This window comes from Ornithorhynchus anatinus, chromosome 19 (genome assembly GCF_004115215.2).
Source record: "Ornithorhynchus anatinus isolate Pmale09 chromosome 19, mOrnAna1.pri.v4, whole genome shotgun sequence".
Classification (NCBI taxonomy): domain Eukaryota; kingdom Metazoa; phylum Chordata; class Mammalia; order Monotremata; family Ornithorhynchidae; genus Ornithorhynchus; species Ornithorhynchus anatinus.
This window is the reverse complement of record NC_041746.1, coordinates 13,871,899-13,896,227: the sequence shown is the minus strand read 5'-3', so window position 1 is coordinate 13,896,227 and position 24,329 is coordinate 13,871,899. Positions and strand designations below refer to the sequence as shown.

The 24,329-nt window shown below is 55.5% G+C and overlaps 1 protein-coding gene across 1 annotated transcript; it reads right to left on the bottom strand.

The window, feature by feature from the left end:
- Positions 1-1,750: 1,750 nt before the first annotated feature.
- PTK7 (protein tyrosine kinase 7 (inactive)) lies at positions 1,751-23,095 on the bottom strand (the record flags this gene model as incomplete). The annotated part of the gene is made up of 19 exons (XM_029047465.2): positions 1,751-2,579; positions 2,854-3,032; positions 3,388-3,539; positions 11,359-11,439; positions 14,474-14,706; positions 15,020-15,175; positions 15,495-15,698; positions 16,016-16,143; positions 16,288-16,438; positions 17,655-17,804; positions 17,934-18,053; positions 18,288-18,423; positions 18,689-18,822; positions 19,820-20,086; positions 21,101-21,249; positions 21,455-21,605; positions 21,758-21,948; positions 22,343-22,445; positions 22,777-23,095. Coding segments are annotated over 19 exons (3,168 nt in total), but the record flags the coding sequence as incomplete, so codon positions are not given.
- Positions 23,096-24,329: the final 1,234 nt, after the last annotated feature.

Genomic DNA, 24,329 nt, shown 5'->3' with positions numbered 1-24,329 from the left:
GATTTGCAACTTCCCGCTTTATATTCCCAACTGCCATTCCGGGACTTCCGTGCCACCTGAGTACTTAAAGTACAGGCACACACCCCCAGCCCCGTAGCACTTATGTACATATCTTTAGTCTCTTACTTCCTCCTAGCTGTAATTTGTTTTAGCGGTCCGGTCCGGCTGGACTGTAAGCCTCACGGCCAACGATCACACCCACCCATTCTAGAGCGCCGAGGAGAGCGCTCCGCACCCAGAAGGCACCCGGATAAATACTCTGGACTGATTGAGCCGGAGGGAATTACTGGGTTTCCGGGAAAGTAGCCTGAGGCTACTACGATTAATATTTTTCGATGACAGCGCCCATATTACAGTCGCGTCCACCCCTAGCGTTCCGCCGGGCATCCTTGCCGCTCGCCGTTATTTTACTACATTAAAAAGCTTTAAAACCGCAGAAACATAAAGAAACACAAAGAAACACAGAGTACGGCGAGGCTGGGAGCTGTGGCGGCATCGAATTCGGACCGACGCCACACACGCAACCGTTTTCTCCCACACCCAATCGACCTGTGCATCATGGGGTACCCAGAACAGACGGATGATGGTGGGGTTGGGGGGACTAACTCTCCCCCCGATACTTCCAGCGTGTTCTATCCAAATTGTATAATAAAATTAATAATAATGTTGATATTTGTTAAGCGCTTACTATGTACAGAGCACTGTTCTAAGCGCTGGGGTAGACACAGGGTGATCAGGTTGCCCCACGTGGGGCTCAAAGTTTTAATCCCCATTTGACAGATGAGGTAACTGAGGCACAGAAAAGTGAAGCGACTTGCCCCCAGGCATATGGCTGACAAGTGGCAGATCCAGGATTCGAACCCATGACCTCTGACTCCCAAGCCCGTGCTCTTTCCACTGAGCCATGCTGCTTCTCTACGTACAATGATTTTACCTTTCACGGGGTACCCGGAACAGGCAGGTGCCGGGGGGAAGAACGCTCCCCAATACTTCCAGCCTGCTCCATCCAAATTGTATGATAAAAGTATACACACCGAATCTCCCTGTGCGTCATGGGATAACCGGAACAGACTGAAGTTGGGGGAGGGAAGAACGTTCCCTCGATACTTCCTGCACGTTCGTTCTAAATCATATAACGAAAGCACACATTATTACAGAAATGACTATAACTCAACTCGGCGCTTAATACGACGTTTGGGCCGCAAGGGTGGTATGAAATACTTAGAAACCCCAGCCTTTGCACCTCCCTCCTAGACTGTGCACCCCTTGAGGGCACAGAGCATGTCTACCACTTCTAGCGTATGATCCCCGGCGCTTAGTGCAGAGCTTTGGCACGCAGTAGGCGTTCAGGGACATCGATTGGACACATGGGTGGGTAGTTACGAAGACCCCCCCCGAGATCTGACTGATCCCTGCCCAGTTCTGCTTGGGGGTGATGGGAGAGGCAGATAAAAGTCAAGGTAAAGAGGGAATGGGCAAGGATGGGGGCGGGGGGAAGAAGAAGAAAGGAGAGAGGGGAAAAACGAGCCTCGGAAGCAAATTACAAAAAGGGCTTCTTTATTGAGAGCAGCGAATAAAAACCCCAACCCTGCCGTGAGTGCGGGGCAGGGGCCGGCCCGCCCCCCCCCACTCCCGCTCTTCCCGGCTTTCCCGCCCGCCCCCTCCCAACCCCCCCCCAAACCCCACACTGCAGCTACGTACAAAAACCCACCCGTGGCGCGTACAAAAGGGGCAGGAAATAGTCAAAAGCTCCTGAAAAACTCCTTCATCTGCCAGGCACTTAGTACGGGAAGGAAAAAGGAGAGGGAGGAGAAAGGGCTGGGCTGGGCACACGCTCACTCCTCAGGTTAAAGAAGGAAGACATTTCAATGTGGGCTCCCCTCCCGCGCCTCGATCCGGACGTCCCCCGGGGCTCTCGTTGCTCCTTCTGGTCGACGTCGCCTGGCCGGTTCTGCCCCGCCATAGGGCGGGGGTCAGTCGCCGGGTCGGTGGGGACCGGGGACTCGGCTGGACGCTCCTGGAGAAGTCGGAAGCCCGTAGCCGCAGGGCGGCCTGACGTTCTGGGAGGATCGAGCGGGCCGGTGGTGCGGCCTGACGCTCTGGGAGGATGGAGCGGGCCAGTGGTCAGAGGCCGGGGGACGAGTCCCCAGATGGTCTCTGATGTTACCTGCGGCACAAATCCTGCCCGGCCACCTGTCCCCAGCGGGCCCTGGGCCAGGGTAGGAGCGACGCGGTGAGGGCCCGGGCTCTGCCCAGGCTTACAGCTCTGCCTGTCCATACGGGGCAAGGAGCCCGTGGGCAGCAGGAGAGGGGTGGGGGGGGATTGGTGCCTGGTGTGCCGCCAGGTGAGCCTGAGAGGGCCAAGCGGTAGGTAGCTCCCTCAGACACAGCCCGCTGGGGCCCAGAGCTCCTCCCTCACGCCTTGCTCTCTGCAGCGGGGCTGTCTCCTAGCGCGCTGGCGATCTCGGTAAAGGAAGGCCGGTCCTTGGGGCTTGGGGCCCAGCAACGCTGCATCAGCCGGTACAGCTTGGAGGGGCAGCCCTCGGGCTGCGGGAGGCGGGCCTTGCCCGTCTGCAGGCCTGCGGAGACAGGGCCTGGGGCTTAGGCCGGGTCCCCCTTTCCACACCACCAGCCCCTTCCCGCCGTCGCACGGCCCAACCCCCACGATCCCCTGACCCCCTCCCCCGGATGCTAGGGAACCTCAGCCCCATCCTCGCTGCCGGGATCCAGCCCGGCAGCCCAGAGGGAGCGGGACGAAAGGCTCCAAGGTGGGGTGGGTGTCGCCCGGCCCCACTGAGGCGGGTGTCTGGGGAAAGGGACCTGGCTGGGGGAGAGGGGCAAGGAGATGCCTACCTGCCAGCACCTCATCATCAGCCAGCGCCCCGTGGGGCATCTCGCCATGCGTGAACACCTCCCACATGAGCACACCAAAGGCCCAGACGTCCGACTTGGTGGAGAAGTCACTCTCCAGCACGGCTTCCGGGGGCATCCAGCGCAACGGGATCCACGATTGCCGTAGGTGGTAGTACTCGCTGGGCGGGGGATCGAGCGGGCGTCACCCTGATCCCGTTCCTCCCCAGCAGCCCGGCACCCTGGTATACCCGGGACCCCCGGGACCGGCGACAGGGGAAGCTGGGGCTCCTCGCCGAGCCCTGGCCCTACTTCCCTCCGCCCTATCCGCGGATGACCCGGCTGAGATGCAGCCCCCGCTTCTCCGGGAAAAAATCCCCCACCTCGATGAGGAAGGGGCCTAGCAAGGTGAACGCCCACTCTATAGGCGACACCAAGATCTGTTCCGCTGCCTCTGGAGACCTTTGGAGTCCCACCCCCCACGCCGCCCGTCTCCCTCGGCCGGGCTTCCCTTGCCCCATCCCGCCCCGACGGTACCTGTTGTAGACGTCCTTGCTGAGCCCCAGGGCCGACACCTTCACCTGTCGCTGGGCGCTGACCAGGCAGTTGCGGGCTGCCAGGTCTTTGTGCACAAAGCGGCTGTTGGAGAGGTGCTCCATGCCCAAGGCCACCTGGGTGCAGAATGCCACCTGTGGGGGCAGAAAGGAGGGTGGCAGGGAGGGCTAGTATCCTGGCGGGGGGTCTAGGGTGGGTCACATGACACAGCCCAGCTCAGCACACCACGGGCCTCGGTAAAGGCCCTCGGTCTCCTACGGCACGGAAGGAAGTCTAACGCTCCCGACGGACCCTGTATTAAGGAAAACCCGCAGTGTATTAGGCTCTCTTGATGGGTGCCAGGCACGCACGCCCACATCCTTTTCCCAAATGCACAACTGCACTCTATCCAGATAGGCTCACGGTGCCCAACGGGACATTCTCTAATCCCAACAATCCCCTATCCCAAATGTGTAGTTAAGTGAGAAGCAGTGTGGCCTAGTGGAAAGAGCACAGGCCTGGGGAGTCAGAGGACCGGCTTCTAATCCCGGCGCCGTCACTTGGACAAGTCACTTGGCTTCTCTGCGCCTCGGTTACCTCACCTGTGAAATGGGGATTAAGACTGTGGGCCCCGGCAGCACATGGACTGGGTTCCAAACTGATGAGCCTGAGGTTATCCCAGCGCTTAGTACAGTGTCTGGCACATAGTGTAAGCGCTTAAATGCTATTAAAAAAGGGAAATACTGAGCAGACACGTCTATTTGATGCCCCAGAGGTTCTTCCTAACAGCACCTGTAACTTTACGGGCCACGCGACCAGTCAATCAATCAATGGGGTTTACTGTCTACTGTACACAACGTACTCTACTAAGTGCCTGGGGGAAGATAATAAAAGGAACCAGTCAATAGTATTGATTAAGTGCTTACTGTGTGCCTAGCACTAACTCTGCACTTGGAAAAGTATGCTACAACAGAGTTGGTAGAAACAATCCCGGCCCACGAGGAGCTTACAACTATCTAGCAGGGGAGATGGACTTAAAAATAATAGTCAAACGGGAGGAAAAAGTGCTCAGATAGTAGAGTGCACCAGACAAAACACACAAAAGCGCAAACAGGAAGCAGTGGGCACAAAAGGGCTAAGATGGAGAAGGAAGGATGTGAGAAGAAAAATTCACCGGGGACGGCATCCTGGACTAAGTGGGATTCTGGAAGGGTTTTGCAGATGGAAGGGGCCGTGATCTGGCCGATTCGAAGGGGGAGTTGGTTCCAGGCAGGAAGTAGATGTTAGGAAGGGGTCAGAGGAAGGAGAATTAAGAGCGAAGGACCCTGAGGAGGAACAGAGGGGGCGAGCTTGGCTGCAGTTAGGAGGAGATTACAGTGGCAGAACTGATGGGCTGCCTCAAAACAAATGGTCACAAGTTTCTGGTTGATATGAAGATGAATGGCTAATTACGAGAGGTCTTTGAGGAGCAAGACGGGGGCAGAACATTACAGAAAGGTGATCCAAGCAGCAGACTGCAAAACAAATGAGATTTAGTAACAGGCTAGTCGTGAGAGTTGAAAGAGCAAAGAATCCAAGAAAGTGCTCTAGTTAAAAGCCTGGGGAAGAAGGAAGATGGTGGTGTCTTAAATGCCCAAAGAAAAGGGAGGTGGATGAGAGAATTTAGGAGGCGGGGGTGAAATGTTCAATAGGCTTCTCTAAATGTCTAGTTTTGGGCCTGTTGAAAACTGATGGCAGACAGACCCGAGACTTTTAGAGTGGCACCTCTCCACTCCTCCTTCTGGTTAACAGGGGGAGAAGAACTGTTCGAGGAAATAATAATAATATTAATAATTTGTTAAGCACTTCCTATGAACCGAGCACTCTGTTAAGTGCTGGTATAGATACAAGATCGTCAGGTCGGACACTGTCCCTGACCCAAGTGGGGCTCAGAGCCTAAGTAGGAGGGAGACCAAGTACTTCATACCCCTTTTACAGATGAGGCACAGAGAAGTGATGTGACTACTTGTCCGTGGTGACCCAGCAGGCAAGTGATGGAGCTGGGATTAGAACCCGGTCCTCTGACTCCCCAGGCCCAGGCTATTACGAACGACTACTGGGTTGCGTTTGTCTGAATCAGGGCTTTACCGATAACTCAGGGCTTGCCCTTTCCACCTGGAGAATCTCTGCAGTATTTCTTCAACACGTGTGAAGAGTGGGTGAGACTCGAAGGAAACGTCTAAACTCCACTAGCCAAAGAGCATTCGGATAATCGCAGCTACCAGGGCTAGGACAGGCACTCTTTCTATTTCAATCGACACAGCCTTCCCCTTTATTTCTCTAGGGTAAATCCAGCTGATCGATCACTGGCCCCGCTGAGTTCAAAACCGAGACCATGGAAATCTGCATCCACCCGCTGCCGCTACAGCAGAACCCCAGAGCTTGCCGGCCGGAGTGGCCGGGCCAGGACTTCCCTGGCTCCAGGCCAGCTGCTTCCACCTGTAGATGCTCCGACCTGGCTCTGAACCGGCAGCGGACACAGAGGACCGCCCGGCAACCCGCCACCTCAAGAACAGTGGCCGGCGGGGGTCGCCGACCGAATCCGTGGCCAGCCTAGAGCCGGCCAGGGCTGGGGCCTCTGTGGGAGGAAGGGGCTGCATTCTGGTAGCTTCAATGCCCTCGTCCTTCCCTCCCCGGCTCCCACCCTGACGACGGCCAGGAGGAAGGGCAGACGTCCCTCTGCCTACAGTAACTGCCCATTCCTACTCTTTTAGCTGCTTGAGTCTTCGGGGATCTTCAAGACGTCAGCCCTGCCACACGGACAAATTAAAAACCAAATCGGGATTTGGGGGAAGAACAGCTCTAAACTTATCAAATCCTGACAGGCTCGGGCAGGAAAGGCACTCCGTCAGGTCGGGTTCCAAAACTGGTCCCTGCCTTTGAGGAACAAACCAACTGACAATCGACAGTATTTGAAGGTCTCTGCGAAGTGGACATTAGAGTTGGTAGAGGTTTTTTATGATCCCTGCCCTCTGGGAGTCAGACTCAAATATCTCACAGAGAGGTTCTGATCTACTACAACCCAAACCTCACATCTGTCTCTAACGCCAACCTACTCTCTGTATCTCTATCTTGTCGGTTTCATGGTTGAGCCCTTGCCCGTGTCCTCCCCGACCTCGTATCCAACAGCCAACCACTCTCCCCACCTTCAAAACCCTCCTTAAATCACTTCTCCTCCAAGAGGCCGTCTCTGATTAAGCCTTCATTTCCCCAACCCGCCCTCCCCTCTGCATCAACTGGGCACTTGACTAGGTCCCCCTTAGGCACCTTGATACTCACCCCAGGCCCACTTATGTACATATCCTTAGGCTCTACTCTTTCCCCTATCTTTAATTTATTTTAATGTCAGTCTCCCCCAATAGACTGCAAGCTCCTTGTGGGCAGAAGAGCCCTTCTACCAATTCTACCTCTACCAGTGTTCTGCAAATAGTAAGCGCTCAATAATACCATCAACCGATTGACTGATAGGAGGATGAAGCCAGAGTGGATAAGCCTTATGAGTTAAGGCTCAAGGAACAGGCTTTGAAAGATGGGTACTGATCACCCCTCATATGGATCAGCTCTAGGGTTATTTTCCCAGAATAGGCCCAGTACAAGATAGTTATCAGCACTCAACAGCTTCAGATGCTTAGGAGGTGGCTGGAGGCTCCTGGCACTGTAGAAAATTGATCTCCCGAGACCTCCCCTAAAACTAATTCTCCTCTGGGGTTCAATCCCCCCAAATAAAACAATAGTAACTATGGTATTTGTTAAGCACTTAGTATGTCCGAGTACTGTACTAAGTGCTGGGGTAGATAGGAGGGCATCGGGTTCCACATGGGGCTCACTAAATACGAAGGAGAACGGGTATTGAATCCCCATTCTGCAAATGAGGGAACTGAGGCACAGAGAAGCGAACCGACTTGCCCAAGGTGGCACAGCAGGCAAGCAAGAGGCGGGATTAGAACCCAGTCCCTCCGGCTCCCAGGCCTGTGCTCTTTCCACTAGGCCACGCTGCTTCTCAAAACTCAGCAATACTTCTCAACATTTGCCTCTGGGTCTTGGGGCCACAGCACATCGTTACCAGGGAAGTAGACTGAAAGCTCATTATGCGTAGGGAATGTCTGTTATACTGTAATCTCCCAAGCACTTAGTACAGCGCTCTCTACTCACAGTAAGCGCTCACTAAACATAATGACCGAATGACTACTGACCTGTAAACAGTTATACCCAGGTAGTGACAAAACAACTATGGAGGGTTTGGGGGTTGGTTTTGGTTTGGTTTTTTTTTGGCTCAAGTTGCTTTTCAGAGATTTCACCTGCAGCAGCCATGCCCCCAGATTTGTACAAAAAAAGCCAGTTCCCCAAGCCAGGTCCCAGCCACCTTATTCTTCAGGTGACAAAGGGCCAGGGATCTTTCCTTTTGGGGGTTGAGTTCTTCTTGACTTGTTAATCTTACACAAGGTAAAACACACAGGCTTCCGCTCAAAAGGAAGTTGTCTGCCCTCTCCCTCTCTTTCGCCTGACAAGAGATTTCCTTCCCAGAAGGAAGAATTACACATGAAGTGAGCTCTTTACAGGTGCTTAGCACTAAATGCTGGGAGAGCTTCCCAATGGCCCCCGGGGAGGATCCTGCATTTGCCCCCTTCTCTCCGAATCCTCTCAGCTCTAGGCCTGATTGATCGCCTCTGCGTGCACTGGGTTACCAAGGCAAGCACTTCGCAACACACCTTCCCTTTGTTCTCTGGTCTCCTGAAAGGGGTAGCAGAAAACAAGGCGAAGCAACTCCTTGACCTAATTCATTCATTCAAGCATATTTACTAAGCGCTCACTGTGTGCAGAGCACTGTATTAAGCTCTTGGGAGAGTACAATACAACAATAAATAGGCACATTCCCTGACCACAGCAAGCTAACAGTCTGGGGGCAGAGGGGAAACAGACATGAATATAAATAAATTACAGATATATACATAAGACAGTGAGTCAGGGCGATGCAGAAGGGAAATGGAGAAGAAATGGGGACTTAGACAGGGAAGGCCTCTTGGAGGAGATGTGCCCTCAAGGCTCTGAAGGATAGGGAGAGTAGTCATCTGTAGGGATTCGAGGAGGGAGAGCGTTTCAGGCCAGAGGCAGGACGGGGGGGGGGGGGGGGGGGGGGGGGGGGGTCTGCGGCAGCAAGATAGAGAAGGTTAGCATTAGAGGACTGAAGCAGGTGGGCTGGTTGTAGTAGGAGAGTAGCAAGGTGAGGTAGGAAGGGGCAAGAGCCCTGCTGTGTGGGGCCATTTAATCACCTAGAGAACAGTGGAGGGGCTGGATGGGAAAAGCCCAACCCATGGAATTATCGCTGCCTATCCTGACGTATTGATCCTGTGCCGTACTCTCTGATTGAATTAGATGCTGCAACAACTGTATGGAAAGGAGTTCTGCATAGCTTAGAGCTGAGCAGGCCTGGATTAGCAGGGGAAACTCTGCCCATCAACTGCCTCTCCCTACTAGTGCTAGAAGACAATCTAGTAGTAATAAACTCGTCTCTGACGTACCGTGAAGTTTTTCTTCCACAGCACCTGGCTTCCTCATCCAGCGCTTAGAACAGTGCTTGGCACACAGTAAGCTCTTAACAGACACCATCATCGTCATCCTTAACGTGTCAAAGTTAACACAGACACCTACTATCACAAATCCTGTTGTCTCTCCCATTATATATTTCTTTGATTTGGTCCTCTCTTTGGGTCCCCACCAAAAACACCCCATCCTGGTCGCAGTTAACTGGTGTCTGGACTACCATCACCACCTCCTTACTGGGCTCCCTGTCTTCAGTCCTCCTCCTCTCTCGCCACTACAGAGCACCAGGAACACCGTGCTTTCTTGGCCTAGCTCACTGGACTTTGGCTCCAGGCCCAGCTCCTGTGGCCTCAGCCAAGACCCTGGTTCCACGTTCTGAATCCAACCCAGGGATACGAGGGATCTAAGCGTGGTAGACGCGAGCTCCCACAGTGGTCACCATAGTCTCAGGAGTTCCCAGAAGCCCCCACGGAGCAGCACCCCAGCCACCATGCCGAAAGATGGCCCTGGCTGGACAGGCAAACCCAACCGGCATCCGACCACATTTTTAGGCAGTGTGGTCTAAAACTGACGAGCCCAGTGGTTTTGGGATGGCCCCATCCCAGGCAGATCTCTAGTTGTCAGTGGCTTCCGCCACGTGTCAATTCAACCGCTTCACATCACTCCTCAATCTTCCACGCTTTCCCTCCCTCCATGGCCCAGCCCAGGCCTGGTCCACGAGCCGTGGTTCAATCTAGCCAGCGGGATGGGCTTGGGTCTGGCATTAAGATGCAACCTGGGTCACATTTGGGCTAAGCGAGGAGGGGTCTCCCTCCCCCCTTTCCCGGGCACTCAAGCCACAGTACCCATTCTCCCCCAAGAGGCGTCCAGGAGCCTAACCTAACCAGGAGCAGGTGGTGTTGGGAAATGTAGTCGGCAGGATAGAGGAATCACAGCTCAAACATAAAACTACTTGGCATTTACGTAAGGAGCAAGCCTGGAAAGCCTGGCTCTCTGGAAGCCAAATTGGGCCCAGATGAAAGAAAAGAAAATATTGAGCCAGGTGCGGATCCACATTGGTTGGGCTTGTTTCCGGCCGGGCTGGGTTGGCGCTGGGCTCCTGCATTTCAGCCTAAGCGTGGGGCCCTACCACCCACCACACTGCCCCACCCTACCTCCCTGTCCCGGCCTGTTACTCTTTCCTTTCTACTGCCAATGAAGCTTCACTTTCATCAACCTTGAGCAGTCCTTTCACCCCTCTCTGATCCCATAGAAGCAGTAACGTTCCCTTCTGCCAATCTGCCTCCCTCCAAACCTCTAGACTCCAAGTTCACTTCTCCCGAGAAGCCTTCTCAGCAAACCAACCCAACCCTCTCCTCGGCCCAACTGTCCCGGGCGGACGCTACCGTCTGTCAACAGATCTGTGTGTTTTTAGGAAATCCGGGTGCGTATCCGAGTCAATCTATAGCCAGTTTGCACTGGTCCATCTTGCCTTCCCACTGCCCGGTGCTGCTCAAGCAGGCCGCCATCACCGTTTGCCGAAGATGACAGTGATGAAACAGAAGGTAAATACCCCTCGGTGGTGGGTAAGTTAAACATGATGCAATTGGCTGGGGGCATGCAGCTCAAATTAAGTGAATGAGAGAGCAATCATCCAGTTGATTTGCTCTGTGTAAGACAGCTCAATAAGGCCCGATTTACCTGGTTGAACAGACTACATGGAGAAAAGAACCGGGGGACAGCAACAACAGAAGCTGAGCATCAATCCCCCATCGGCCCTCATCGTTCCCTTCACCATGGAATGCCTCCAAACCCTGGGGCTGAGGCTGAGGGTCATTCTGGGATTCTCTCACCATCACTTCAGAAGCCATCTGGGGTCAGCCTCCCCAACAGACCAGGGATATTTAGTCCAAAAAAGAAAGCCTGGTCACCAGGAGAGGATGAGTGAAAAGAGGCAGCTCTACCTATGAGTTTGTCCACAACAGATTTCTACCCTCTTTCCCGAGCATCTGTCTTATGACCGACCCCCACCCACTGGGTGGTCCCAGCTGACCACAACAGTGGCTCCCTTCAGGTTCCACGGCCCCAGAGTCACCGTCTCTCTATCCAACCTCTGTGGCCACTTCTCCTGAAGAGCCACACCACCTCTATTTGCATCGTTTACCTTCTGTTATTTGCACCACATTTCCACTCCATTACAGCAGACAGCCCAAAGTCAGCTTTCTATTTCTTCCCCCTCCTCTTGGAACAAATAGGTTTAGGGACCAGTAAGATGAGCCTGTGGCCTGGAAGGCTGTGCGGAGGAGAGAGTGCACAGCTGATTTCTTCCCAGACCAACCTAGCCATCCTCATCATCACACCAGGTCTTTAATCCTCTGGCCCCCAAACCCACGCCCTGGTCTCGCCCTCCCTCACCTTCTGCTTGGTGCTGATGGGCTGCGGCTTCGGCTTCTCCTCCTTGCTCTTGGAGATCCTCAGGAACTGCTTCAGGTCTCCCTGGGGAGAGATCAGAGTCAGAGTGGGGTCAGAGCGGGGTCACAGTTGAGACAGAAATCTGAGCTAGGTCCCTACCAACTTGACGCAGGGTTGCCTAGGCCCCAGAAATTACCAGGTGACGCCACTGCTCCTACAGCCTCAGGGGGCAGTTGTCCTGGGCCTGGAGTTTGAATGACAACTCGGTGCAGGGCCCTTCAACGGGTGCTCTCAAGAAGGAAGTGAGCATGTTCCCTCTCTTTAAGGAGCCAATCATCTAATGGGGGAGACCCTGGAGAAACAGCATGGCCTAATGGAAAGAGCACAGGCCTGGGAGTCAGAGAACCTGGGTTCTAATCCCATTTCTGCCCCTTGCCTGCTGTGTGACCTTGGGCAAGTTGCTTCACTTCTCTGCGCCTCAGTTCCCTCAACTGTAAAGTAGGGATTCAATACCTGTTCCCCCACCTACTTAAATTATGAACCCCACATGGGACAGTGATAATTTGTCCTGATTATCTTGTATCTACCCCAGCACTTAGAACAGTGCTTGATGCAAAGTAAGTGCTTATCAAGTACCATGAAAATAGATAGACTGATAGCCAGATAGCTAGATGGATGCAAAACCCAAGAAGACAAGAGCGGTAGAATAATCTAACCGAGAGTCCAGGGTAGAACTTAAATTTGCTCTCCTGTCCCATTATTCTCACCAACTTGACAGTGGAATAGGCAGTGACTGGAGCTGGAAGCTCCAGGTCCCCTTGGGCTCCTGAGTTCCAGATTAGAGCATAAGCACACCAGGAGTGACCCATGTTCACACTGTGTGACACAAACCCCAAACCCAGAAATCCAGGGATTTGGGGTGCTACTCAGAAAACTCTTGAATTCCTGGGGTCAACACGGATGGCATTCCTGGGGCTTGGGAGTTCCCTGGGCCTTTGAAGGGTACCTCACAGCAATCACTCTGGCTTCTTTAATGGGACCTTCCCTCTTGATAAACAGGAACATGCAACAATTTGCATTCAGAGACTTGAGAATAAGGTGAAGGTGAGCTCTGTGTGCGACAAGGCCCGGATCTAATCTGATTATGCTGGATCTCTTCCCCAGTGCCTAGTCTCGGGCCCGCCACATAGCAGGTGCTTTGTAAATACCATAATCATTAAGGTGGTTTCTGGAGTGGCTAGTGTTAGGTTAGGTTGCCCTGGAAAAGGGTTACTGAAGAACACGAGGCCTTTTTTTTTTTTTTTTTTTAAAGAAGCAGAGGGACATGATTTGGGTTTGAGCTACCTCGGGATTCACTTCCTACAGAAAAGGGTGATGTTCAATGTGGAAGTTCAGTGGTGGGAGAGGGCAAAAGAGATGTAAGAAAGGGTAAGTGGTTTGTTATGCTGGAGAAGAGCGTGAGCTAAGGTGTGAATAGGACAGTATTAGAGTAAGGACAAAAGGCAGACCTGAACTCACGGCCCTGAGTTTTTTTGGAAAACGCAGGGCCGAATGAGTGGTGATCACGATGATGTTTCAGAAAGATGTTACTTCCTTCCAAATGGGGGCTTTAAAGCACTCAGTCACCTTGCCCTCTCCTACCTCGCCTCGCTACTCTATTATATCCCAGCCTGCACACTTTGCTCTTCTAATGCCAACCTTCTCACTGTACCTCGATCTCGTCTAGCTCGTCGCCAACCTCTCGCCCACGTCCTGCCTCTGGTCTGCACCCTCCCTCCTCACATCTGACGGACAATTACTCTCCCCCTTCAAAGTCCAATTCTTCCACAAAACACGTCTCCTCCAAGGGGCCTTCCCTGACTAAGCCTTACTTTCCTTTTCCCACTCCCTTCTGTGTCACCCCGACTTGCTCCCTTTACCCATCCCCCCCTCCCAGCCCCACAGCACTAATGTACATAGTTGTAATTTATTTACATTAACGTCTGCCTCCTCCTCTAGACTGTATGCTTGTTGTGCCTGTTTATTGTTGTACTGTACTCTCCCAGCGCTTAGTACAGTGTTCTGCACACAGTAAGCGCTCAATAAATACGACCTAATGAATGAATGAGGTACAGAGTCCGAGAAGATAAACTGTAGTAATCCAAGGGCAAATAACCAAGACTGTGGATATCTCTTCTCCAATTGTGTCGCTGCACCGATCATGTATTTGGATGCTCTGCCTGAGTGTTTCTGTCGTTACTTTCCGCTGTACGATTCATTTATCTGGTGTGCATCTGCCTGTATCCCTCAGGGGTCTGTCAGCTTTCTGATGGCTGGGGGCCAGGTGTTCTGTCCCTCTGCCATTGGCTCTACACCCGCTGGGTGATTGATATAGATCAGGATTGGAGATGTGGCCCCGGGAAGACACAGAAAGAGGTAAGTGCAGGAAATCCTAAGTGGGGCGAACCGGCAGGACAAAGGGAACGAAAGAGGAACGCAAGGTGATGTGTACAGAGAAGGGGAAGGATCTCTGGGAAGAAGAGTGGCTGCTGCTGGTTAGGGAAAGTCAGCAAGCGCGACCGTGAAGGAATGTGGTCAGAAAAAGGAGCGGGAGAACGGAGAGCAGTCACACCTGCCTGCTCCAACAGGGCTGTGGCATTCTTGAAAATTACCACACTCTGGCAGGGCTCCTGCTTTACAAGCTTGCCCCGAGCAGTCTGCAATTCTGTATCAGCGGGGCGAGAGGCTAACTAATCTGAGACTGCTGAAAGCTCCCTGCTTCCAACACGTAGTGGCTGATTCCTTCTACAGTGCCGACGAACCGACACCATGATGGTGATTTGGTTCCCGCCACCACGGGACTCTGTTTCTCCCTATCCTTCCATGTGTTCCAACCAAACCTCATAATGACAGCAGGGGTTATGGCAGAGACCACCATGCAAGAAGGTAAGAAGCTGGCAGAAGCCTTCTCTCTGTACTTGAGGTGGAGGAATTAAGGAGGCCGTGGGGTGGGAGTCCCCACTTTCTCCCTTTCTTTCCTCCCCGCATCCCCTTCCTAGACCCTCCCGCCCTCCAGGCCCCCAATTTACCCCACCCTCCCTCCTTAGCTGCCACGACCCAGGCGGGTGGGGAAGCGTACCAAGTCCACATACTCCAGGATCATGTAGTGAGGCTCCACCTCCCGGCACAACCCCAGCAACCGAACCACGTTGGCGTGACTGAGCTTCCCGAACATCTCGAACTCCCGCCGGAAGTCCAGCTGCAGCTGCTCGTCCCGGCTCTGCAGGCTCTTCACCAGCACCAGGGTCTCAGCCACTCCCTCCTCTAGGCCCTGAGCCTTTGCCAGGAACACATCGCCAAACTCACCCTTCCCTGGAGGAACAGGCCTATGTTAGCCACATCCCCAATTCCTTCTACCCTTGTCCACAAAGGCCCTGTTGGCACTTCCCCATGAAAGGGAAGAGAGGAGGGGACAGAGAGAGGAGGGGACAGCGAGAGGAGGGGACAGAGAGGGCCAGCTCCCAGCAGCCAGCAAGCAGTGATGGAGGCTGAGGCCATTTCCCTCAGCCTGGCACTAATGGGCCTGGTACTCCCAGAGGGCAGAGCCAGGGAACAGACCAGCGCCAGTCAAAGGGAAGAACCCCAGGGCAAGGGTGGGACCAGCCCAGAGTGAGGGGGACTATACCCAGTGTAGTAATATGCTGCAGGCTCGAGCGGGAAAAGGTCATCTTGTCACTGGCACTCTGTCGCTTGCTGGCAGCTGAGGAGCCGGAGCCTAGGCTGGTCAGGGCCACTTCCTCTTGGATCTCCGCTGCCGGCTGACCGTTCTGCAGAGGGCCACCTGAACAGAAAAAAAGCGGGGCCTAAAGCTCGGGTCCACTGCACTGGCAGAGTCCATCCGTAGCCTGTAACCCTCCCGGTGGCTTAAGGCCGACTGACCGCACACCCCTCTTTCTGGGGTGGAAGCAACAGGCCTCAGCTTGTGGATCCCTTTGATCCTGAGGTTGGAGCCCAGGACCCCCAGGTCAGTCCACCTCTGGGAAGGAGAGGACAAAGGGGCTCCTGCACCAGACTCCATCCACTAAGTTCCCGGCATCTCGGGCAGCTACTGGAGGGCCTATGCCGGGGTTGCCCAAAGGGCCAGGGCCCAGCTCCCTCACCGTTGAGACACTCCATCTCGGGTTCCTCGCCTTCAGGTTGCTTCTGCAGTCGCTTGGCCTTGCAACGCTTCTTGCAGTAAAACATAAGACCCAGCACGGCGATGATGTAGGCAACGGCGGCCCCCACGGACAGCCCGATGGTCTGGATCATCTTATAGGGGGGTGGGCTTCCGGGCCCTTCGGGTCCCTCCACCACTGGTTTGTCTGGGGGTCATAAACGGGAGCAGGGCATCGTCAACGAGTTCTGGGTCATCCCAAAGTCCCCCAGGGAAAAGGCTCTGCTGTTCAGATGGATCTGGGAGTGCCGTCCAGACACCCCTCCCAACCAGATTCCAGAGGCCTTGGTCACACCGGTCCTCCTCCTAGCACTGATGGCAGCTATTTCTGCACTTGAGTTGTCAGTCCATGGAACTGGTAAATAATAGGGAAGTCGATCATAATAATAGGGAGTCGATCATAGCCAGGGAAGCCCAGCTCCTTCCCTGTCCCAGCACCCTACTCCCCAGGCTTCCACGACATACCCACGACGTAGAGAGACGCTTCGACGTGCTTAATGTTGCAGCTGTTACCGGCGATGCAGGTGTAACGACCTGAATCTTCAGGGGCCACGTTATGGATCACCAAGGAACCATTGGAAAGAATCTGCATCCTTGGTGCAACGGGGAGAAAGAGGGAGTGGAAGAGGAAGAAAGGGCCTGCCCGTCCTCACCGCCCGTCACAGCTCCCCCCGCCACTGGACTGCATCCGGGTGGGAATTGGGAAGCCACACGAGGCAGGGGAGAGTAGAATCTACCTGGGTTCCAGCAGGGCGGGGTCCAGGATCCGGTCCTTGCCCTTCCACTGGATGAGCGGAATCGGATCGCCCTGGGCCTGGCACTGCAGCAGGGCAGTGTGGCCCTGGTACACCGATGTGTGTTCCGGCTCCAGCTTGAAGGTGACGAACACTGGTTGGGGAGAGAGGTGTCGCTCAGGGTTGGAGCCCAGTAGGGGAGGAAGGGGTTGGCTAGGCAAAGCATCGCTATCTAGGAGAGGGAGGATCTCTTTGCAGCGTCCTGTCCTCCAGATTGGAACTTCTACTTCCAATTCCTTAATGTTCATAAAGTTACCTAAACATCGGAAGATGCGGGACGCAACAATGTCACGCCCTGACTGCCTTTTCATTCACGGCATTCCAAGCCCCAGCAAGAACGAGACTGGCAGGGACGAGAGTGTCGTCAAGACGTCAAACCAACTAAGTCGTCAAGCCACAGGGCCCGTGTAGGTTCTTACTCCAGACTTCTCTGCTCCCGACAGAAAATTCCATCATCAGTCTTGGTGGGATTAATCCGCAATCTATCATGCCATTGTTTTCCAACAGCTGTGCGCAAATTCTGAGGAGTTGGGAAGACCTAGGGCTGATCACGGCTCTGCCACCTGCCTGCTGTGTGACCTTGGGCAAATCGCTTCACTTTTCTCTACCTCAGGGGCTTCATCTGGAAAATGGGGATTTCATTCCCAGTCTCCTGTCTACTCAGACGGTGAGCCTCATATGGGGCAGGGACTGTGTCCAACTTGATTATCTGGTGTCTACCCTACCTCGGCACCTGATACAGTGCTTGGCACAGAGAAAGCACTTGATAAATGTGACAATTATTATGAGACAGTGTCTTTCCTCTTTTCCATGAGCAGGGCCACTAAAATAACTAAGCTAAAGGGGAAATCGCCCCAGTCCCAACTTTACCCTTCTGTCTCAAAATCCTCTGAAAACGCTGGGGAAATAACTTACAGGCAGAGAGGAGGGGCGGGGGCAGAATGTATAGTCCAGAGGGAACTTTGGCTTTGGGGACCCCCAGAAACATGCCCAGGCCCCTAACCCACAGACAGTCTAATGATCAGGAAAAGTATGTAACCTGCATGAACGAGGAAGGGCTTTCCTGTCCTGCTCCCGTCTGTTACCTCTTCGCTACTGACACGGGCTCCTCTCCTCGTGGAGGAGAGCTAAATAGTGGGACTGTGAATGGGGGGCAGAAATATCAGGAAGAATCCAGTCGGTTGTACTTCCCTCCCTATATTTTGGCCACGCGAGACCGGGTTGCACCTCCTGACCCAGCGTGACTGGCCTTCCGTCAACGATACAAACCAAAAAGCCCTTCCCCCGGCACGGTCAGCCCCGGACCCTACCTGCCACAGTAAGGTGCACGTTGGCGATGATCTGGCCCTGAGGCTCATTGGAGGCGATGCACGTGTAGTTGCCGGCGTCCCCGCGGGTCACCTTGGAGAAGTGCAGGGTTCCCGCATTGTCCGTCACCCAGGCCGGCAGGCTGCTCCCGTCTAGAGAAAGACCGAAATTGAAAATTGGGAGTCTCGGGACCACTGACAGCTCTGGGCCCGGACTGGCCCCAGAGGCAATCGCCTGCCTCCCCGTTCATGCTCCACCTCACTCTGCCCTCGGGGGCTCACCCGCTTTCATCCAACGAATGGTGGGTTTCTCCCGGCCCGTGGCCGAGCAGGACACCGTGGCCTCCTTGTCGAATTCCATACACTGCTGGGGCTGCGGAGGTGGTGTGAACTTCAGCTTCTCTGGAGGAGGGAGGCAGAGCAAGGGACGGTCACCCCTCATTCTTGGGGTCTGGGCACAGGGCGTTTCCTTCTGTTCCCAATGTTGCTTTCCCCACTTTGTCTCAAGAATTCACCTCCTACCTTTCCCCCGCCCCCACCCCTCCACCCCAGCGGATCCCCCTTTCTGGAACCCGGCCCAACTTCCCGGAGCATATCCGACTGTTCCGTCGATCCCGCTCCTCTCTGCCAGCTCACCCAGCACTTGGACCCGAGCCTGAGCCTCGATGCTTCCGGCCTGAGTGCTGCTCACGCATCGGTACCACGTGCCGTCATACACCTCCACGTTGTTGATGCGCAGCGTCCCGTTTGCCGAGATCTCGAAGCGCGAGTCCTGAGGCAGTAGGGATTGTGGGGGGAGCACAAGAGGATCAGTCGGGGGTACTGGGACCAGGACCCGCCCCCCCCAACTCCCGCAATTCAGTCCCCCACTTCTACCATTTCCAGAGGGAGGCTCAGGCAGGCCGGTTCTCTCTCTGCTCACCCCTACCTCCTAGCTCCAGAGCATTCGATATGGAGAAGGGGAAAGGATACGCCAGAAGTGAGGGGAAGGACGGGAGATGGTGGGAAGGTCCCAGCTGCAGGTGACCCCCTCTCACCTCGGAGATAGGCATCTGGTTGCGGTACCAGGTGATGGTGGGATTGGGTGTGGCCCGGCTCAAGCAATGCAGGTAGCCTGGCTTGCCTTCCTCCAGCTGGCTATCCTGGGGTTTCTGCAGCCATGTGGGCACCACTGTGAAAAACAGGGCAGGAGGGAGGAGAAAGACTAAGACCTCTTCGACAGGTTTGGAGGTAGAAATCTGGACAGGCAAATAATCGCGGGGGCCTGGTCCAGTACTGTGATTATCTTATCCAAGTCCAGTGAGATCGGTATTAAGTTGCCCAAGTCCCAGTACATGCAGGTGTTTTTTTTTAAACTCCAAGACCGATTTTATTCTCTGTTCCTCTCACTCCTCCAAAGCCTCGGCTCGGGGCTCCAAATCCCAATGCAGGTTGTCAGCACCGTTGCCCCATTTTCTCTCTGCTCAACCTCTTATTCCTTCCCCGCTGCTCATCCTCAGCATCTCCCCAGAGCAGCCCCCATGTATACCCACCCACTCGCCACCAGCCACACTCTGGCAACCAAGGAGGCCAGGATGGGCCACATCAGAGCTGGAGCTGGCAGCGGGACCCTCCAATTGGCAAATACCTCGAGGAATCAGATATAATGGAGCCAAACACCTCCTCAACCACTTCTGAACCTTAGCTGTTTTTTTCCTGCAAACGCGTGTGGGAAAAGGAATGGGCCCAGTTCCAACTGGATCGAGGCAGAACAGCCCAAGACCCTCTCCCCGGCCTGAGAATTGATTTCCCTGAATTTTCCCCCAGCTCTTAGCCCAGCGTTCTGGCCCACACCCAGCTGTCCGCCGTCAGAGATGACAACGGTGATGGAGGAGTTCACCAGACAGCATGGGGGTCACTGAAAAAGACAGTGCGGGATCACAGTGTCGGCCACACTTGGCACGCAAAAAGTTGTCCATTGTTGGGTTGTTTTGCCGTGCCCGCGCAGAGTAGGTGCTTAATAACTGCTAATCATCGGGATGATAGAGAGGGTTCCCAGTCACGTAACCTGAGGCCGCGAGGGGACATTCAGGAAGGCCAACCCTCGGGAGACGGCCTTCCCCGGACCCCCAATCCCAACCACCTGCCCACACCCCATCCAACCTTTCCTCTCTACCCTCCGTGCTTACTGGCCACGGTAACATGAAGCTCCTGGTGCCGCTGGCCAGCCCGGTTCATAGCGTGGCAGGTGTAAACGCCGGCATCCCCCTCGGCTGTGCTGGCGAAGACCAAGTCCCGGCCCTCTTGGTAGACGCTGCCGTGGGCGGGCAGCCTGACCCCCGCCCGCTCCCACCACACGCTGGGCTCCGGCAGACCTCGCGGGGCCACGCAGACCACACGCTCCTCCCTGCCAGCTGCAAACACCTGGGGCTCCAAGGGCTGCATGTCCTCAATCTCTGTGAAGGTGGGAGGAGGGAAGGGCAGGGAAGAGAGAAGCAGGAGTTAGAAGAGAAGCGGCGTGGTTTAGTGGATAGAGCACGGGCCTGGGAGTCAGAAGGTCATGGCTTCTAATCCTGGCTCCGCTGCCCGTCTGCTGCTTGACCTTCGGCAAGTCACTTCACATCCCTGGGCCTCAGTTCCCTCATCTCTAAAATGGGGATTAAGACTGTGAGCCCCACGTGAGATGGGGTCTGTGTTCAACACTATTTGCTTGTACCCACCCCAGCGCTCAGCACAGTGCCTGGCACATAATAAGAACTTAGCAAATACCATAATTATTATTATTAGGAAGGATGACTTACCTCGGGCCAAGACCCTCTGCGTCCTCTTCCCCATCCCGTACACACACCCCTTCACGGACACCTTCACCCAAGCCTGAACCCCCACTTTCGATGCCCCACCGTCTTCCAAAACCATCTCTCAGCCAAAGTGAACAAGCCTTGCTCACTCCCCAGTGGTATGCCTTCTCCTGCCCTCTGACCCACCTCACCCCCTTGCTCAGAAACCGAAGGTTGCAGCCCTCAGTGTGATCACCAGGGGAACGAGCCGCTCTTCTGGGGTGAGCTACTCGGTCGACCGAGTAGCTCTGGGACAAGGGACTCGTGGCCTGACCGACAGCCCGAGGGGTGGGGAAGGAGACGGCTTGCCCAGTTGATGACCCACGGGCAAGAGGCGGTGAAATTTGACTCAGGGGCAAAAAATTACTACTTATTCGTGTGTGCCCCCGCTCTTTGGACTCCAAGTTCTTCCCTGAACCCTGGAATGGGGAGGCTTCAGGTGGAGCAGGGATTTGGATTGCCCGGGACAGTGCGATCTTCACAAGAGAGCAGGGATTTGGTATTGCTCTGCTCAACTCTAATGCATTTTCCTAAGGACAGGGCTCTGCACGCATTAGGCGCTCAATAAATGCTACGTATGGAGCCTGTGCTTTCTCCCTCAGGGTCCCCGGGATCCCTCCTGCCAAGACTCACCAGCCAAGTGCAGCTTCGCTTCCAGAACAACCGGTGGTCCTCTTTGGCCCTGGCCCACACAACGGTACACCCCCGCGTTGCGGGGCCTGACCTGAGTCAACAGCAGGGACCCATTGGCGAAGACCGTAGCCCGACGGAGGTGGGGGGAGCTAGGAGTTAAGAGTAGCGGTTAGAAGGCAGGCAGGATCCCCTGGGCCCACCAGGGGAATCCCAGAGACCACAGCCCCTGCTCGGTCCATCCCAGTGCCCTCGGGGAGCAGTCGCTCTAGCCCTGGGGCCCATAATCTGAGCGTCACGGGATAATATCGGAGGAGAAGGAGCCACATCCTTCCCCGCGGGGTAGACCACACTTACCGGCTGCGGTTGGTGATAGCAGAGTCATCCTCGAAGAGCCACTGCAGGGTAGGGGGAGGTGTGGCACCAAACTGGCAGTGGAACATGGCCTCTTCGTTCCGGCCCACTACCTGGTCCTGGGGCACCACCAGTGGCCGGGCGAAGCTCTCGTCTGGGGTTGGGGACAGGGTGTCCGGGCAGGGAACGGGGCCGGAGCCAAACCCGCGGCAGGGGAGGGGCCCGCTCGAGCCGACGGCAAACTCCTGCCCAGTCCTTGCCCCCTCCGCTCTCTGTTCCCCACCGGCGGCCCCACCCCAGCCGTACCGACGATGCTGAGGGTGACGTTCTCACTGCTGCAGACGTGACCGAAGGGATTGTGGGCGCAGCAGCTGTAGAGGCCGCTGTGCTCGGGGCCGGCTCGTCGCAGGGTCAGGTTCCGTTCCTTGCTGCTCACCGAGTAGTTGCTTGGGTCATCAGGGAGGGGATTGCCATCCTGGAACCACTGATAGGTGGGGCTGAAGGATGGAGGCGTTAGGGGCCGCTGCCCTCGGGAAGTCCAGGTAAGACCTGCAAACTGACTCCACCCCACCCCCCTTCAGGTGACGAGGCACAAGGCAGGGGCAGGCCACACGGAGAAGGGAATTCCAGGACCAACCGGAGGAGCAGGACAACAGGAAATGGCTGAGGGGAGTCACAGACGGGCAAGGGATGGTCCACAAACAACCCGGGAGAGAAGAGGCTGTCAAAGTTCAACGGGGCAAGACATCGAGTCCGCTCCTGCCTCCATTTCCCTGGTCCGGTGGCCCTCTCCCCGCCTCGACGCCATGGAAAACACAAGGCCCGGGGCTTTGAAGATTGGGTGCGAGGGGGCTTTGGCCTCGGCTCTCCTCGAGACCGTGGGCTCCTTACCGAGGGTGTCCGTCGATGTGACAGCGCAGAGTAACTGGGGTCTGAGGCTGGATCTCCGCCAGGGAAGCGGGGTGCTTCAGGACCACAGGGCCCGCCTCGATCCCTGTGGGACAGAGAGCCAAATTCAGGAGCCAGAGTAGGGCTCGGGCAGCAGACACAGAACTGAGAGCTCCCCTGGGAGGAGCTGGGCGGTCAGTCGGCGGGTGCACGACCGCCAGTCTAGCAAGCGGTTGGTTACTACGTTGGGCACAGGGGGGCGCTCAGGAAACAGGACAGGAGGCCGAGGGGACAGTGGATGGCTCGCTCGGGAAATCGGGGAGTTGGAGGACAGGCAGACCGGGGCAAACCCGGAGCAAGGACTCTGGAAAGGGAACACCTCTCTCCCCCCGGCTCCCCACCCCACACCGCAGACCCTCCCGGCCCCCGGCACTCACACTTGATGTTGAAGGAGGCGTTGGCGCTGCGGACCTCCTCGCCCGTCTCGCCGTCCCTGGCCACGCACTGGAAGCTGCCGGCGTCCTGCAGCCGGTCCACCGCTGCGAAGCTCAGGCTGCTGCCCTTGGCGAAGCGCCGTTCTGTGTCCACGACGGGGACCCCGTTAAGCAGCCAGAGCACCTGCAGGTGACCCGGTCCCGCCACTTCACAGCGGAGCAACGCCCGGCGTCCTTGCAACGCATCCTGGGATGACGGTTCTTTGGTGAAGATGATGGAGGCCTGGGTGCCTGCGGCTGTGGGGGGCGTGAGGGGAGAGGGAGGGGGAGACGTGGCATTGGGGAAAGATCAGCACCCAGCTCGAGGGGACCTGGCCTGTCCCACCCCCGAAGAGAGGCGAGGGCAGAGTTCAGCAGGGAAATCAGCTCCTCTTCCGGCCCCTGAAGTTCAATCCTCTGTTCATCCTCCATCTGCCAAGCAGACCCTCATATGGCTCCAAGATGGGTCCCGGGATCACACCAACTCCCACCCACCCCCAGGGCCTGCTGAAGGGCCAGTGGGTTGTGGTTGGGTGGTGGGGAGGGAGGGTGTGAGGGAGAGAGAGTCGGGTGAGAAGCCCACCTGCCCCTCCAGGTCCCTTAAGGGGCAACGGGCAGCAATCCTGCCCCCTGCTCTGATAAACTCCCAAACCCCTGAATCTCATCGATCCAACAGCCACTTCTAGCACTTACACTTTTGTACATTCAATTGTACCTTCAATTATTTATTCCAATTCCACTCTTGGAAATACTTTTTCTGTGTCTCCCTTGCAAAGTGTCAACTCTTTATAATAATAATTGTGGCATTTGTTAAGCGCCTACTATGCGTCGAGCCCCATACTAAGTGCTGCGGTAGAAATTAAATAATCAGGTCCCACATGGGGCTCAGAGCCTAAGAAGGGGGGAGAACAGGTACTGAAACACCACTCTGCAGATGGGGAACTGAGGCACAGAGAAGTTACATGACTTGCCCAAGGTCTCATGGGAGACAAGTGACAGCCGGGATTAGAATCCAGGACCTCTGACTCCTAGGTCCATGCTCTCATCTATTAGGCCACGCTGTTTTCCCTGCTCTACAGGCAGGGAAAGTATCTTCCCAAGGTGCTTAGCACAATGAGTTGCACCTAGTGGGTGCTTAATAAATACCATCACTACTTCCCGAAGCGTTCGACGATGACAAAATGAGGGTCTGTGGTTGGCAACTGGCGGGGAGGGTCTGTCACACCTGGGTTTCTACAAGGTCTGCTCCCTACGGGACACTTCGAGGTGACGGGGAGGACGGCTTGAGGTGATGGGGCCTGGCAAGGAGAGGCTAGGTGCCAAGTTTCCTGTGCCAGCCCAACAAAGTGAGAAGTGTGCGCCGCACACCTTAAGGGAGGAGAGGTTCAGGGCAGGGCAAGGCAGGGCAGGTGGCCCACAGTAACACAAAGGGCTTTGTTCCCCTGGACGTGGGTACGCTGCAAGTCAGGCAGTTGCTCTACCTCGGGGACGCCCGGCATAGAGTAGCTCACAAGCTC